At 37.2% G+C, this 16,942-nt stretch overlaps 1 protein-coding gene across 1 annotated transcript in view; it reads right to left on the bottom strand.

Annotated features, from left to right (window-relative positions):
* The window catches only part of CCDC73 (coiled-coil domain containing 73), a gene marked incomplete at both ends in the record, with an annotated part of 105,604 nt that extends 89,334 nt beyond the window's left edge, over positions 1–16,270 (bottom strand). Inside the window, one exon of the mRNA XM_084236667.1 lies at positions 16,208–16,270. Within this exon, the coding sequence (XP_084092793.1) occupies positions 16,208–16,270 (63 nt within the window). The remainder of the gene's footprint in view (positions 1–16,207) is intronic.
* Between the last annotated feature and the right edge of the window lie 672 nt (positions 16,271–16,942).

Genomic DNA, 16,942 nt, shown 5'->3' with positions numbered 1-16,942 from the left:
AAAATGCATACATTGTGCAAAGATGAAAAAAGATGTAAGAATTATATAAAATAAAATATTTAAATAAAAAAAGAGATAAGGAATACATGCATGAATGAAAGGGATATAAAATAAGAATTCCTAGAAGACAATGTAACATGTAAAAGAAATAATCAAGTAAATGAAAAAATTCTTCTGAGCTAATAATTTAGCATGTGTGCTGGGTGAGACATCAGATGGCACAAGATAGGCTATGTGTGCTAATTGTTGAAACATAGTGATGACTAATATTTTGGTTTATAAGATGAGACCTATTTCATTTTTGTACATTTTTATAAGAAACTGAATTTTAACTCACATGGATTTTTTTAATAATTACAATATAATATATGTTAACTTTTTAGATGTCAAGGATAAAGCACAAAGAAGAAATCTAACCTATAATTCCATTGCCCGGATATTACCCTATCAATATTTTCATTATCTATCCTTCTAGTATTCTTTTATTTTCTTGTGTTTATACCATTGAAATCATTTTATATATGCTACTTTGTATCTTTTCCTCTTTTGACATAATGGAAACAATTCTAATTTATCATTGTTTTAATTTTATTAATTAGGTCCAATAAAATTCATGTGTTTGACATTATCCTAAAGGCCATACACACAGGCTTATGAATTTGCAGTTCAACTTCAACTAATGTGGTAGGGAAATTTTTAAATGTAATTCAAAACTCACATCTTATGTATACAGGACAATTCAGTGATTAAAATATGGTGTCTTGGGCCTCCCCTGGTGGTGCAGCAGTTGAGCGCTGGGCAGTTGAGCTCTGGGCTGCTAAGCTGCCTGCAGCCTCTGCAGCGCCAGTTCGATCCCCAGCTGCCGGGTAAGGGTCCCACATGGCGCGCATCCCACCTCTCCTGCCGCCCATTGCTCCCCTCAGCAGTGTATTTTGACAGTCAGCTTGTTCTGTTCCCTGCTCTGGCTCTGGTGAATTCACTCACCCTCCCGCGCTTCTGACTATACCCAGTGCTAGTATAAATAAGTAAATAAATCTTTAAAAAAATAAAATAAAATAAAATATGGTGTCGTCACAGAAATAAGATTAAGGAAATCTGTGCTTTTGTGTGCAAACAACAAAAATCAATTCTGCCTAATATAAGCAGAAGAGGAATTTATTGGAGGGTATCTGACAGCTGACAAAATAAGAGAGGAGCCCAGAGCAGGAGATTCTGAGAATGGGCACAAGTCAAGGAAACCTGGGCAGCAGGAGCCACAACTCAAACAATCCCAGTCTGGTTAGGATGCTGGGAGGAGTCACCCTCTAAGACACAACTGACATCAGATCTTCAACACCCCTGTGTGCTCTTGCTGCCTCTACAGCTTTACAAGCAATTCTTAAATTGTTTCTGCATCTATGGCAGCATTCAAACATGTTCGACATTCAAAACCCTGAACTGGAATATCCAAGTGGAAAAGCTTAGATAAGTTACCTGTACCCTACCTACCACAAACTGGGGAGAAGGAAGATTATCCCTGTTTGGATTTGTAAGATCAGTCTTTCCAAAAATGTTCACACAAGGTTTTTCCAAGATGCACAGAATAGGTTTTTTCTAATACATATCACCCTGGCATGTGGACTAAGGTTAGTTAAGGCTCTATGGGCCTTAGGAGAAACTGTTACCATAACCTTAAAGAAAGCAGGTGACCTAGATTTAGGGACATCTCCAAAAATAACCTTTTTTTTTTTTTTTTAAAGAAACCTATCTTAAGGTAGGGCAAACATCTAGAGGCAAGGTTTTATTTTATAAAATCTTCCACTCCTTGTCATATAGGACCCCTTTCTGTCTTCTTGATGCACTGGGTCCCTACCCTATTCCTTAGCAGAGCAAGGACTTAAGGCCTTTGTTGTCCCATTTACTTTAGAATTTATAGACATGTAAATCCTTCATACATATATAATTAAATATGGTGTTTTATCCTACAAATCTGTATGATTTACTTATTTGCTCTTCCACTCCAAAAGGAACAGTAGGGGAATTTTCCTCTGTCCACCAACAGTTTCAATAGTGGAAGGCAGACACTTACATACCACTAGCCTTTGCACACAATGGCAAATTGCTTTTAAATAGGAAGGAAGATGAATGGGAAAGGAATATAGAGAAAAAGAAATAGATATAGATCTGGATGTATGTAGATATGTGTAGATCTATAGAATTACAAATTGAAAAATAAATATATAGTTCTATTATTGTGAACCTAGTATATATATATATATATATATATATATATATGGTTTTAGTCTTGATGTTATGACAAAAAATTACTATATGATTATGACCTGATCCTTCACTTTTAATATTCTCCTCCAAATTATGAGAACAATACTTACTTCTACTAATTTTGTTGATATGTTGTAAAGATAAATGATTTAATATCTGCTCACTGTGCTGAACACCTTAGGAAAAGAATGCATTATAGATACAAGTTATTTTAATTAGGGAAACTATAATTAGTAAAGTTCATAATATTTGCTTGCTTTAGACATAGATAACACTCAAATGTTTCTAAGTCAAACGGTTACTGGAAATTGTAGATGTTTTACTCTAATTATATTAATATAGACATATAAATTTAAGGTTTAAAATTGCATTAATTTGGAGTAACTTTTTAAACTTCATTTATTTAAAATACAAGCTTGGAATTGAAGAGGGGAAGAAAAATGCATAGACTGTTCAGTTGGTTGGATCTGTTACATTAATTTCACAATCTGTGAAGGAGTGGATTGCCCCTTGAATGGTAATGGAAAATTAGTTTCTTTATTTCTTCATTAAGACTGTGGGAGGAAAATTAATACCCTCTTCAGCTTTTCCAAATTAATAGAATATATCTTTATTAAAATGATGAATGTACATGCCTACTTGCTTTTTGGTTGAGAGACTCTCTAACTCATAGAAAGACTAAACTTAAAGCTGAGACACTTAGACATTGTCTTGTTAAGGAAACTGAGTTTCAGTGAGCCTGAATTAGTTTCCCAAGGTCACACAGTTAATTAAGGACAAAGCAAAACTAGAAACTTGGGTATCTAACTCAATCCAGTGTGCTTTCAAATCCATCAAATCATAAACGGGGAAAAGGAAATTTCTTTATTATATTTTTCAAATTGTTAGTCTATATAATATTCTCAGTTCCTTAGTCCTGAGGGGTAGTAAGCCCCTGCAACACAATGGAAGAAAATTTGTACCTTTTCCCAATTTTCTTTTTGTAAGGTACAAGTGAAAAGCAATAGACCCACTGTCTTTTACTATTCCATACATAAATAACATGAATCCCAGACACACACTCCTGTGTGTACACACACCAGGGTGTGCTTCCATCCATTTTAGGAACTAATCATACCATTGGAGGTGACCGATGTGAACTAGACTTATCACAGTGATTGTTTTATAATGCACACAAATATTGAGACATTATGTTGTACAGTTGAAACTAACATATTGTTACATGTCAATTATATCTCAAATTTTTAAAAAGCACCATTGGAGCTCTTCTCTAGTATCTCCCTGATTACATCCTTTTTCCTATTCTCAGATAACTAAACACTTATCTGTCTTTTTTTTCTTTTCCGTCATTTCTTTGCTTTTCTTTATAATTTTACTTTATGTAAATGTGTCTCTAATTCACACACTGTTTAGTCTGTGCAGGTTTTCAAACTTTGTAAAATTGGCATAAATGTAAATATTCCCCTATAACTTTTCACTCAGCATTCCACAAATTAAAACTACTCACCTGTTCAGAAATCATCATTGACTTTCTCTCTTTCTACTGAACTAAATACAAAATCTTCAGTCTATTCATTGAAGACATCCCACAATATGGCCTCATCACATATTTCCAATGTTATTTTAGCCTCCACTTCCTTACACATACCTTATGACCCATTCAAAATCACAGTCATTGTTTCCCAAAACATGACCCATAATTTCTCATCTCCATGTTGTAATAGTCTAATGTTGAAAATTCACATCACAAGTGCTTCAAATCTCTCCCTTGCCCATGAAAGATATTCCCAATTAGTCATCCCCACCTTCCCACTCATCTGGGATACAATGTCTCAACACGGTGCTACAGACAACCATTACCAATGAGCCCCAGTTGGCACTTGAGGTGAAATTACCTTGCCATTCCTGAAATAATCCTTTCACCCTGCCTTTACCCCAGCTTCTCTTCTTGAATTTATTCCCATAAATTGAGGTGCACTTTAAACGTTCCCTCTTCTAGAGAGCCTTTTGAGAGTCCACCCTCTACCTCTAGTTCTCTAAGCACATTACAAGACTCTCACACTTATTTCATTTTCCCCTGTTGTGTTTCTTGCGTGTGCTGTCTTCTGTCCTTTTTTGAACCTTAAGTGTCTTAAGGCACTAAAAGCAGTGAAGAGTCCAGATTCTGGAGCCAGACTGCCTGGCTTTCTCACATCTAGTTGTGAGCACTTGTGCAAGTTGTTCAATATTTTTGAATTACAGTCCCCTCATCTGTAAAGAAGACATAATAATTGGAAAGATGTGAAAATTTAATGAGAAAATGTAAATCAAATGCTTAGCTGAGAGCCACACAGGGATCTTCAACCTTCAAAATAGTAAATATTTCTCAAAAACTTAAACACAGTTACCATATGACTCAGTAGTTCCACTCCTAGTTATATGCCCAAGAAAATTAAAAGCATACGTTTACACAAAACTTGTACATGAATGTTAATAGCAACACTATCACTATAATCAAAAAATGGAAGCAGACTAGACGTCCATCAACTGATGAACTGATAAACAAAATGTGGTACAGCCACATGGAATATTAGTTTATTCCACAGGGAATATTAGTTTAATATTAAAATCATCAAATATCACCTCATGCTACAACATGGATGAAACTTGAAAGAAGTCGGTCACAAAAAAGGCCTTATGTTATATGATTCCATTTATATGAAATGTCCAGAATAGTGAATCCATAGAAACAAATAGATTAGTGGCTTCTAGGGGTTAGAGGAAGAGGAAAAGGGAGTGACTGATTAAAAACTATGGGGCTTCTTTTTGGAGTAACAAAATTGCTCTAGAATTACATATATTGTTGTATCTAATTCAACAATATGGTTGTATAACATTGTGAATATACTAAAGCCTACTGAATTATACACTTAAAATGGTTAAAATGTTGAATTTGGGCCTCCCTGGTGGCGCAGTGGTTGAGCGCTGGGTTACGAAGCTGCCTGCGGCCTCTGCGGCGCCGGTTCGATCCCCGGCTGCTTCCCAGCCACTGGAGGAGGGTCCCACACTGCCACCCGCTGCTCCCCTCAGCAGTGTACTTCGGTCCTTCTGCCTGCTCTGCTCCCCACTCCGGCTCTGGTGAATTCTCTCACCCTCCCGCACTTCTGACTGTACCCAGTGCATGTATAAACAAAACAAACAAACAAACAAATTAAATAAATAAATAAAACATGCTTCTATTAAAAAAAAAAGAAATAAAAAAATTAAATTAAATTAAATGTTGGATTTTATGTTATATGAATTTTATCTGAATAAAAAAGTATTATTTATGTTATATTACTATTCATCTTTGTATTCCTTAGAGTACCCAAGAAAACATCATTAATAAAGGTTTTTTAAGGGAACGATATTTAATATGACCTTAAGTGTGAAGGTGAAACAATTCAAGTTACTCTAAATTAGTGATTGCAATTTGCCTGCAGAACAAACCATAAATAAATGACAACTTACTGCTCTCTAGAAATTCTAAGAACTAAACCCAACTTAAGCAAAAACAGTTCCAACAATTTTGGGATTGCATTTGGCCAAGAAGAACAAGTCATTGAGTGTGTGAAAAAAATTCTAATTGAAATAATTAATTAAAAAGAGGCTATTTTAAACCATGTTTTAAAAATGCTAATATCTACTGTTGATGAGGTGGGTATATACATTTAGAACGCTTTGGGGGGTTTTTTGTTGTTGTTTTTAAGATTTATTTATTTATGCATACAAGAGCTGAGGTACAGGCCAGAGATGCGGGGCGATGGGGGGAGTGAGAGGACCCAACAGAGACAGAGTGGGGAGCAGAACAGGCAGATCCACTGAAATACACTGCTGAGGGGAGCAGCCGGGCAAGACAGGAGAGGTCTGCTGTGCCATGTGGGTTGCTCCCTGGCCAGCCAGGGATCGAACTCATTCTGCAGAGGCTGCGGATTACTTCAGTGTGATGCTTAACCCCTTGCGCCACCAGGGAGGCCCCCATTAAGAACTCTTTCTGCATATTTGACAATGTGTAATACATATACATATAATGATGGCTAGAAAAAAGCCTGGAAAGGTGGTCCTGGAATGGTGGTACACTTAGAGGTGGACTTATTGACATTTTCTCCCCTGTCCTCATCTACATTTTTCTACAATGAACATAAAGTATTGCTGTGCCATAGAAAAAAATAAAAGCATTTTTTACCTTTTTGTAAGTCACTGGGAGATAGGTGGGAACAAGTTTGCCTTTTTGATGTTGATGTCAACTTGTTGATTTTTTTAAAAACTTCTATGAGTAAACTAGAACTTTATTGAACTTGTTAGTGTATGCCTAGAAAATATTAGGTAAAATATAAAAATAATTGAGGACATACTAGATATGCAATTAGTAAATTTCTGATGATATATTATCTGTACAAATCAGCATTGAGACAGCATAATAGTTATGCTGATGAAAATAAATGAAGCAGGGCCTCCCCGGTGGCGCAGCGGTTGAGCGCTAGGTTGCGTAGCTGCCCCCAGCCTCTGCAGGGCCGGTTCCATCCCTGGCTGCTCCCTGGCCACCAGAGGAGGGTCCCACATGGTGCGCAGACCTCTCCTGCCGCCCGCTGCTCCCCTCAGCAGTGTACTTCGGTCCTTCTGCCTGCTCTGCTCCCCGCTCTGGCTCTGGTGAATTCTCTCACCCTCCCACACTTCTGACTGTACCCAGTGCTTGTATAAATAAATAAATAAATCTTTTTTTAAAAAAAAGAAAAGAAAAGAAATGAAGCAAATGGTCTATGGTGGTGGAATATGGTTGGGTTGGTGGTAGGTGCACGATGGTGGTAATACCTGGTGGGGTATTCCAGTATTATCTCAGTTAAAAATAAATCAATTAAAAAAGAAAAGAAAGTGGATGAAGCACTAACCCTTGGTAATGTTTAGAAACAGAATCTCTATATTTACTAAAAAGAGTTGGTAAACTGCCTTCTAAAATGATTATTCAAGGGGAGAGTAGGGAGGGGCAAATAATAAATAAATAAAATTATGATTCCAGTAGAAAACCGTTTCCTTTTAACTATACTCTTCTCATCATTCAATGTGTCATTTTTATATTTGCCAATCTAACCAGCAAAACATGAATCTCATTTTAATTTTTCATCTCTTTGGTTACTAGGGAAATGGAACATTTTCTAAAGTTTTTTAACCAGCTATTTATATTTCTTCTTTTGTGAGTTGTCTTTTCATGTGCTATGTCTGTTTTTAAATGATCTTTTTCATTTTTTGTTTTGATACAGATACAGTATTTTAAAGGGCAAAGATCTTAAGCCTTTATCTGTCACACATGATACATATATTTTCCCCAGTTTGTCATTTCTCTTTTAACTTCCATGGTGTCGGGCCTCCCCGGTGGTGCAGCGGTTGAGTGCTGGGTTGCGAAGCTGCCCACAACCTCTGCAGCACCAGTTCAATCCCCGGCTGCTCCCCGGCCACCAGAGGAGGGTCCCACGTGGCGCGCAGACCTCTCCTGCCGCCCGCTGCTCCCCTCAGCAGTGTACTTCGGTCCTTCTGCCTGCTCTGCTCCCCGCTCTGGCTTGGTGAATTCTCTCACCCTCCTGCGCTTCTGACTGTACCCAGTGCTTGTATAAATAAATGAAAAAAAAAACAAAAAACTTCCATGGTGTCTTATACTGTCCTAAAATGTTTACTTTTTATGAGTTCAAATACATCAATTTTTTTTAATGATTTCTCCTTTGCTTATACTGTTAGTCTTTTACTCTAGGAGAAAATATTATCCACCTGTGTTTTCTTCTCATTCTTTTACAGGGTCATTTTTTCATTTTATTCTTTTTTTTAAAGCTTTTTTTTTTTTGAAGATTTATTTATTTATGCATACAGGAACTGAGGTACAGGCCAGAGGTTTGGGGGGGTGAGAGGATTCACCAGAGACAGCGTGGGGAACAGAACAGGAAGACTGACTGAAATACACTGTTGAGGGGAGCAGCAGGTGAGTCAGGAGAGGTCTGCTGCACCATGTGGGTTGCTTCCTGGCCAGTGATCGAACTTGTGCTGCAGTGGCTGTGGATAGATTCATAAGCTGCATCTTAACCCCTTGCACCACCAGGGAGGCCCTTCATTTTATTCTTGAAGTTATCTTATTTCATCATAAGAGGTGAAAGAGGCAATGAATTCTTAAAAACATTTTTAAAACATACAAAATAACAGAATCTGAAGAAAATGTCTCCAAGGAATCATCACTTAATACAACAAAATTTCCTATGACGTAAGTATTGAAGCAATTGGAAACTCATTTTAACTCATTTAAGTTTTCTTTTGAAAAACAAGTATTTATCTAGAACGATATAATCATTCAAAGCTGGACAAAAAAGAAATAGAACAACTAAACAGACCAATTACAAGCAGCAAAATTGAGGCAGTAATCAAAGCACTCCCCAAAAACAAAAGCCCAGGTCCAGATGGCTTCACAAATGAATTCTACCAAACATTCAGCAGTGTATTATTGCCTATCGTACATAAACTCTTTCAAAAAATTGAAAAAGAAGGAATACTACCAAATACATTCTACTAAGCCAACATTACACTAATACCAAAACCAAACAAAGACAGCACCAAAAAAAAAAAAAAGAAAGAAAATTACAGGCCAATCTCCCTAATGAACACTGATGCAAAAATCCTCAACAAAATCCTTGCCAACAGAACCCAACAACGCATCAAAGGGATAATACACCACGATCAAGTGGGATTTATCCCAGAGGCACCAGGATGGTTCAATATATGAAAATTGATCAGTGTAATCCAACACATCAACAAAAAGAAAAATAAAAACCATATGATACTATCAACAGATGCCGAGAAAGCATTCGACAAAGTTCAACATCCATTTATGGGATAGAAGGAACATACCTTAACATGATAAAAGCCATATATGACAAACCCACTGCCAACATTATTCTCAATGCGAAAAGCTGAAAACCTTTCCTTTAAGATCAGGAACAAGACAAGGATGTCCTCTCTCACCACTGCTCTTCAATATAATACTGGAGGTCCTAGCCAGGGCAATAAGACAAGAGAAAGGCATACAAGGAATACAAATAGGGAAAGAAGAAGTAAAACTATCACTATTTGCAGATGATATGGTAATAAACATAGAGAACCTTTAAAACTCCACAGAAAAACTACTCCAAATAATCAACCAGTTTAGTAAAGTAGCGGGATACAAAATCAACACACGAAAGTCAGTAGCTTCCTATACACAAACAATCAGTCTGAAGAAGAAGAAATCAAGAAAACCATCCCTTTTATGATTGAAACCAAAAAAATCAAATACTTGGGAATAAACCTCACAAAAGAGGTGAAGGACCTATGCAAAGAAAATTATAAAACACTGTTAAAATAAATAGAAGAAGACACAAAGAAATGGAAAGACATCGCCTGCTCATGGATTGGAAGAATTAACATTTTTAAAATGGCCATCCTACCAAAAGCAATATACAGATTAAACAATATCCCAATAAAAATCTCAATGACATTCTTCAAAGAAATAGAACAAATACTAATAAAATTCATATGGAACCGCAACAAACACGAATAGCCACAGTCCTACTGATGAAAATAAAGGAGAAAGGCAGTATCACACTTCCAAACTTCAAGCTATACTACAAAGCCATAATAATTAAAAGAGTTTGGTATTGGGACAAAAACAGATACACAGACCAATGGAACCGAATAGAGAGCCCAGAAATAAAGCCACACTTATATGGACAACTGATCTTTAACAAAGTAGCAAAGACTATGCAATGGAACAGGGACAGTTTGTTCAATAAATGGTGCTGGGAAAACTGGACCACCACAAGCAAAAAAATGAAGCTAGACCACTATCTCTCACCATGCACAAAAATTAACTCAAAATGAATAAAAGAACTGGACATAAGACCTAAAACCATAAAATATATAGAAGAAAATATAGGTAAAACACTACAAGACATACAGTTCAAAAATATATTTAAAGACTCATCATGGGGCCTCCCCGGTGGCGCAGTGGTCGAGCCCTGGGTTGCGAAGCTGCCCGCAGCCTCTGCAGCACTGGTTTGATCCCCGGCTGGTGGCGAGGGTCCCACATGGTACAACAGACCTGTCCTGTCTCGCCCGCTGTTCCCTCAGCAGTGTATTTCGTCAGTCTGCCTGCTCTGCTCCCTGCTCTGGCTCTGGTGAATTCTCTTACCCTCCTGCGCTTCTGACTGTACCCAGTGCTTGTATAAATAAATCAATCTTTAAAAAGAAAAAAAAAAAAAGATTCATCACCCAAAGCAAAGAAAGTCAAGGAAAAGATAAAATCTGGGTTTACATCAAACTGAAAATCTTCTGTACAGCAAAAGAGACATTAACCAAAACAAAGAGACACCCCACTGATTGGGAAAAATCTTTACACTCCATACAACTGATAAGGGACTGATTACAAAGATATATAAAGAACTCACATGACTCAACAAAGACAAAGTAAACAATCCAGTCAAGAAATGGGCAGAAGGACTTAAAAGACATTTCTCCAAAGAGGAAATGCAAATGGCCAACAAGCATATGAAAAAATGTTCAACATCCCTTATAACTAGGGAAATGCAAATAAAAAGCACGTTGAGATACCACCTTATACCAGTAAGAATAGCACATATCAAAAAAACAAGCAACAACAAATGTTGGTGAGGATGTGGTGAAAAAGGAACTCTTCTACATTGCTGGTGGGAGTGCAAACTGGTTGAAGCACTATGGAAAGCTGTCTGGAGGTTCCTCAGTCTACTAAAAATGGAGCTACCATACGACCTGGCAATTCTACTACTAGGGATCTACCCAAAGGGCACAAAAATATTGATTTAAAAGAACACCAGTATCCCTATGTTTACTGCAGCTCTGTTTACAATAGGTAAACCTGGAAACAACCCAAATGCCCAAAAATAGATGACTGAATCTAGAAGATGTGGTATATATATTCACAATGGAATATTATTCAGCAATCAAAAAAGATAAACTCATGCCATTTGCAGCAACATGGATGGAGCTAGAAGGAATTATGCTCAGTGAAATAAGCCAGAAGGAAAAAGAAAAATATCACATGGTTTCATTTATAGCAGGAATATAGGGGAACCAAATAAGACATCAGTGTAAAAAAAATAGTAACAGTACAAAGCACAACAAAGCAAAAACAGACTATTATAAATCAGAGACATACTACAGGGGATGAGGCGGGAGAGAGGTCAGAGGGAGGAGGGAGAAGCACAGGGGACTGAGGTGATGGTGCACAGGTGCATTGGTGAAGGAAACTCTATGGGGACTATACATGAGGGGGCAGGGGAAGCAAATACTGTTTTAAAATGAACAATGATGTAAAAAATTTTAAAAATTAATTAAAAAATTTAAAAAAGAAAAACAAGTATTTTTACTAATTAACTTCTATACTACTTGGATGTCTTACAAAGGGTAGTTAGTGTTCTCCAATTAAATAATTGAAAATGTAAATTTCTTTAAAAAGAAAGAGTGATCCCTTCATTGTGTGAGAGGTTGATGCCACGTCAGTCAGATTTGAAATTTTATCTTTTCATGACTAAAGAAAAACAGAAGAAATACTTCGTGATTCCAAGGGCATGAATCATAAGTGCAACCACTGATAATTAAGTAGGATTCTAATGCCAATAGAGTGAAGTGGACATCCTAGGGTAGAAACCAGAAATCCTACTTTCGATCTTCTCCCCTATTCACTTATTTCTGCATCTCTGTCAATGCACTGAACAAATATCTTAGTTGTTAGAAAAGATGGATTTATGAGTTAACATAAAAAATTATTAAAAGCATTTGAACTAAAAACTCCAGGGTCAGCAACCTAGTTATTAGCATTTCAGGAAACCTTAAAAAGTGTTGTCAATTAATAAGGCTCCTCTCTGAGGCTCAGCTGTTATTTCAGTGTGCATAAATTCTCAAAGGTCCACTGAGGGTGGCCTCCCGGGTGGTGCATAGTCTCGGAACTATGAAGCTGTCGGCAGCCATTGCAACAGGAGTTCAATCTCTGGACAGGGAGCTAACCCACATGGTGCAACAGACCTCACCTGCCTTGACTGATTTTCCTCCCTCCCTCCCTCTGACCTCTCTCCAGCCTCCTCCCCTGCAGTTTAGTTCAGTCAATTCATTTGTTCTGTTCTCCACTCTGTCTCTGGTGAATCCTCTCAACCCCCCCCCCCACTGCACCCCCCACACACCTCTGGCCTACACCCCAGCTCTTATATGCATAAATAAGTAAAATAAATCTTTAAAAAAAGGTCCGTTGAGGGTAGTGAAATATCAGAAGTGAACATTTGGGGAATAACATATTTTATGTAGTTACTGCTAATGAAGCTGAAGCAAAAGTGTGGGTTTTTTTTTTTTGTTTGTTTGTTTGTTTTTAATACAAGCACTGGGTACAGTCAGAAGCACGGGAGGGTGAGAGAAATCACCAGAGCCTGAGGGGAGAACAGAGCAGGCAGAAGGACCGAAGTACACTGCTGAGGGGAGCAGCGGGCGGCAGGAGAGGTCTGCGCGCCATGTGGGACCCGCCTCCGGTGGCCGGGGAGCAGCCGGGGATCGAACCGGCGCTGAAGAGGCTGCAGGCAGCTTCGCAACCCAGCGCTCAACCGCTGCGCTACCGGGGAGGCCCTGGGTTTTTTTCTTTTTAAGGTTTATTTATTTATACAAGAACCAGGGTACAGGCCAGATTTGCGGGAGGGTGAGAGGATTCACCAGAGACAGAGCGGGGAACAGAACAGGCAGACTGACAAAACACACTGCTGAGGGGAGCAGTGGGTGCAACAGGAGAGGTCTGCCCACAGTGTGGGACCCTCCCCGGCTGGCTGGGATCGAACCTGTGCCGCAGAGGCAGCGCTCAACAGCCTGTGGGGGGGGGGGGGGGAAGGCCCAAAAGTGTGTTTTAAACGAAGTTTAAACTTTCGGTTTCTGTTACTTCAGAACAAGCAATTTCTCTTTAAACATACTTGAATTTTTCGAGCTGCTAATTACATTTATGTATACAAATGCTCACAAAAACAGGATGCCCCATAAATTTGTGTTTACTAACATTCATACAAATATGTGTATAATAACATTGATGTGAATAACCACACGCTTGCTCACAAGCATATTGTAGATTTACTTTTAACACATTGATGAAAAGGATTAACAGAATCAGGTAATGAGCAAATCCACTAAGGTTATTAATAATTAAAGACTTCTGGGTCCACAATGAGTAGAGAGCTCTCTGCTTAATGTTACCTAGGCCCTCACAAAGACCAAAGAAAAGATTTACTTATTAATTCTTATGATAAATATTAATTGAGCATTTGCCAGGCACTATACTAGGCAGTGAAGAAAACTATTATGTTAAACCATATGAAATTGCTGATATTCAAGTATTTTTGATTTATAACAATGGCGGTTTTATATGGTTCAAACTAGGGAAATTGCAGAAATTCCTTACAGAGGGGGAAAAGAAAGAGTTGAAATTACAACTTAGAACAAATAAGAGGGAATAAAAGAGGGAAAGAGAAAGATAGATTTGGGAAATTTAAAAAGGGATCATATAAATGAAAATAAAACAATAAAAATATATGATAACATAAACTCATAAATTCTTAATAATTAATGGAATTTATCCAGACTTTTTTGAGTATATAACACAGATAATCTCATAGTAGGCTCAATATGTGCCTCAAAAGAAAGAGAAAATATCATTCTCCTTAAAAAAGACAAATCAATCTTCCTCACATTTCTAAACAATGTATTCTGACAATAAAAGAAAATAAAAATATTGAGGCAGTGAGAACTGGGAAACTGGTTGTAGAAATAAGGAAACTGGATGTAGAAACACAAAAATATCTATAAATACAATTCAGTACAAGTCTGAGGAAAAGGTAACAAAATTAGGAAAAAACAAAATATAATTTCTGAGATCAATTCTATAGCAATGTTACTTGATAACACAAGAATGAAAAATATACATAAAGTTATCAGAATAGAGAGGCCAATGAAGGTAAATCTAAAATTGTCTTAATATCTATTTTTTGCCTCCTAGAAAATCATGTAATTGTGAGTGAACAAATTATAAAATAGTTTATTTGTATATGTACAAAAACTCAAATTCATATTTTTAATATAATTGATCCTTTTTTAAGATTTATTTAATTTATTTATAGTGGGGTGTAGGCCAGAGGTGTGGAGGGTGAGAGGATTCACCAGAGACAGAATGGGGAGCAGAACAGGTGGATTGACTGAAATACACTGCTGAGGGGAACAGGGGGTGAGACAGGAGTGGTCTGCTGCACCATGTGGGTTGGCTCCCTGGCTGGGGATCAAACTCCCGCTGCAGTGGCTGCCAACAGCCTCATCGTGCTGAGACTTAACTCCTTGCACCACCAGGGAGGCCCCAATTGATCCCTTTTCATAACATAAATGCTAGACAAAAGCAAGTCAAGCTATCCAGAACAGGGAAGAGTAATTAGAAAACTACCTAAACAGAATCCTCTTTACACCTACATTGAAGAACCATAGTTTTAGCCTAGGAAGGAATCTTAGAATTCGTTCAGACCAAACCCTCACCATCTCAGAAGAGGCAGAGGGAATTCAGAGAAGTGATTTATTCAAAGTCTTCTAACTAGAGAGAAACAGATTTAGAGATAGAACTTATTCTTTCATTCACTTGGCCCTTAGGAAGTCCTCCTATGTGTCAGGTAAGGGACAGGAATTGTTGAATTTTTTGCTGGTTCAAGGAGTTATGAGATGGTAACATGAGTGTGAGTAAAAGAGAGGCATAAACTGCTCAAGTCATACTGTACTTTAGTAAAAGAAACAATGCTTAAGACTCCAGTTATATTCCAAAAGGTAGTTTTTGAGAACTCTTGTTTGAGAGTTTTAAGCTAGGGTGTTGTATGAAAAAACAAAGGTGAATCCTTCACCAAAGCTGGATAAATAGGATCCTGGTTTACAGATTTCCTAAGAGTTCTTCCAAGTACTGTATGTCTCTCATCCATACCAGCAACATCAATGCTGTTTATTATCCTTCTTTGATGCAAAATTAATGCATGATTCTTAAATACTGCCAATTGTATAAATAGAAATCAGTGAATTGCTTTCTTTTACAAATTGAGTGTGAAAAGTGAGTTTTTGCAATTGACGCTAAATAAATTCATGTATTAAAAAAGTATGTTTATTTATAATATGATAAATACCTGAACATGGGTTTATTTAAAATAAGCCAAAAAATTGTGGGGTAATCCGAGTAAAATTATAATAAAATGAACTGATAAGTGAAATAATTAATTATAATTGCAGAAATGCCAAGGTCTGAACAAAGAGTGGGAATTTTGTGACTGGCTGTGACTTAAGTCTCTGTCACTGGTCCCTGGAGGCAGCTCAGAACCATGTTGATTCAAGTTCCTACGTGCCCAGTAAGGATTATAAGGATTACTATTTTTTTAATCATGGCAACTAGTTTTTATTACTACCCACAACATGGCACAAAACTTGATTGACCATGGTGATCTCTCACACTACTCTTGATTTTAATTGATTTGTTAATAACAGTCATTGTTCTTAAATGATAGAATTGAATGTGAGCTCTAGTCAAAAATTCTTTTAGAGGATTTTGAAGCAACTGTCTAAAATAAAATTTTTAACTCCTTTACCAATTTGTTAAATCTGAAAGTACCCGCATATAAATATATAATCAACCTTGAAAAGTAGGAGTTTTTCACTTTTCCACCTGCTGATTTTACTGGGAAAAATTAAAACAGCAAACACTTGATGTTGAAATGTCAAGGCTAAAATGTCACAGAAACATCAAGTTCAGAAAAGTTGCATCTCCTGTTCTGAGTAATCCAATGATGCAGTCATCAGCATGTCTTTAAGGATGTGGATGTGGATGTGACCTTACATTGCAGAGTTTCATAGCTGCAACCTTAATATTTGCTGTCACAGTCCTTGAGTCAATACTCATGCCCACACAATAAAGCAAGTTTCCATTTCATTCTTGAATTCACACAGGTAAGTGGGGTGGGTATGAGTTCAAACTCAGAGGTACATTATTACATTAATCTGAGTCCATTAACTTCAGTGCTGTTTCTTTCTGACTTCTTTTGAAATTAAGTAATTCTTTACCTGCTGCCTTCCAGTGAGTGGTAATAACTCAAAAGAGTGCTGGAAAGACTCAAAGACTGGATTACTGCTTGGTCAATGACTATTTCAAGACCCTTACTTCTTCATGCTTCAACTGTTCTTTTTTGTAAATGAAAATCATTACTGGCCCAACTCCACAGATCACTAGAATAAGAACACTTAAAATGCTTTGGAAAAAAAGGCATATGACTTTTTTCACTCTAAAAAGCAAATGATACAAAATAGGAAACTGAACACAGAAAGTAAATAATAGAAGAAATTGGCAATCTTAGACAATGTTGACACTGGCCATTGTCTTCTCTCTTTGTTGTCTAATCTCAAACTCTCCTGCAGTTCCATAGTGGTTAAAGTTTGTGTGCATACTGCCAAATGCGTTCTTTAGGATCCAACAATACAGGGAAACATGCAGGGATATAATTCACCACCAAGAAACAGAATTTCACTTCTGTGTCTGCTTCCTTTCCCTACTATAAACTCTGATATTTGATGTGAG

This window comes from Talpa europaea, assembly GCF_964194135.1.
Source record: "Talpa europaea genome assembly, chromosome: 1".
Taxonomy (NCBI): Eukaryota; Metazoa; Chordata; class Mammalia; order Eulipotyphla; family Talpidae; genus Talpa; species Talpa europaea.
This window is presented reverse-complemented; position numbering and strand designations above follow the sequence as displayed.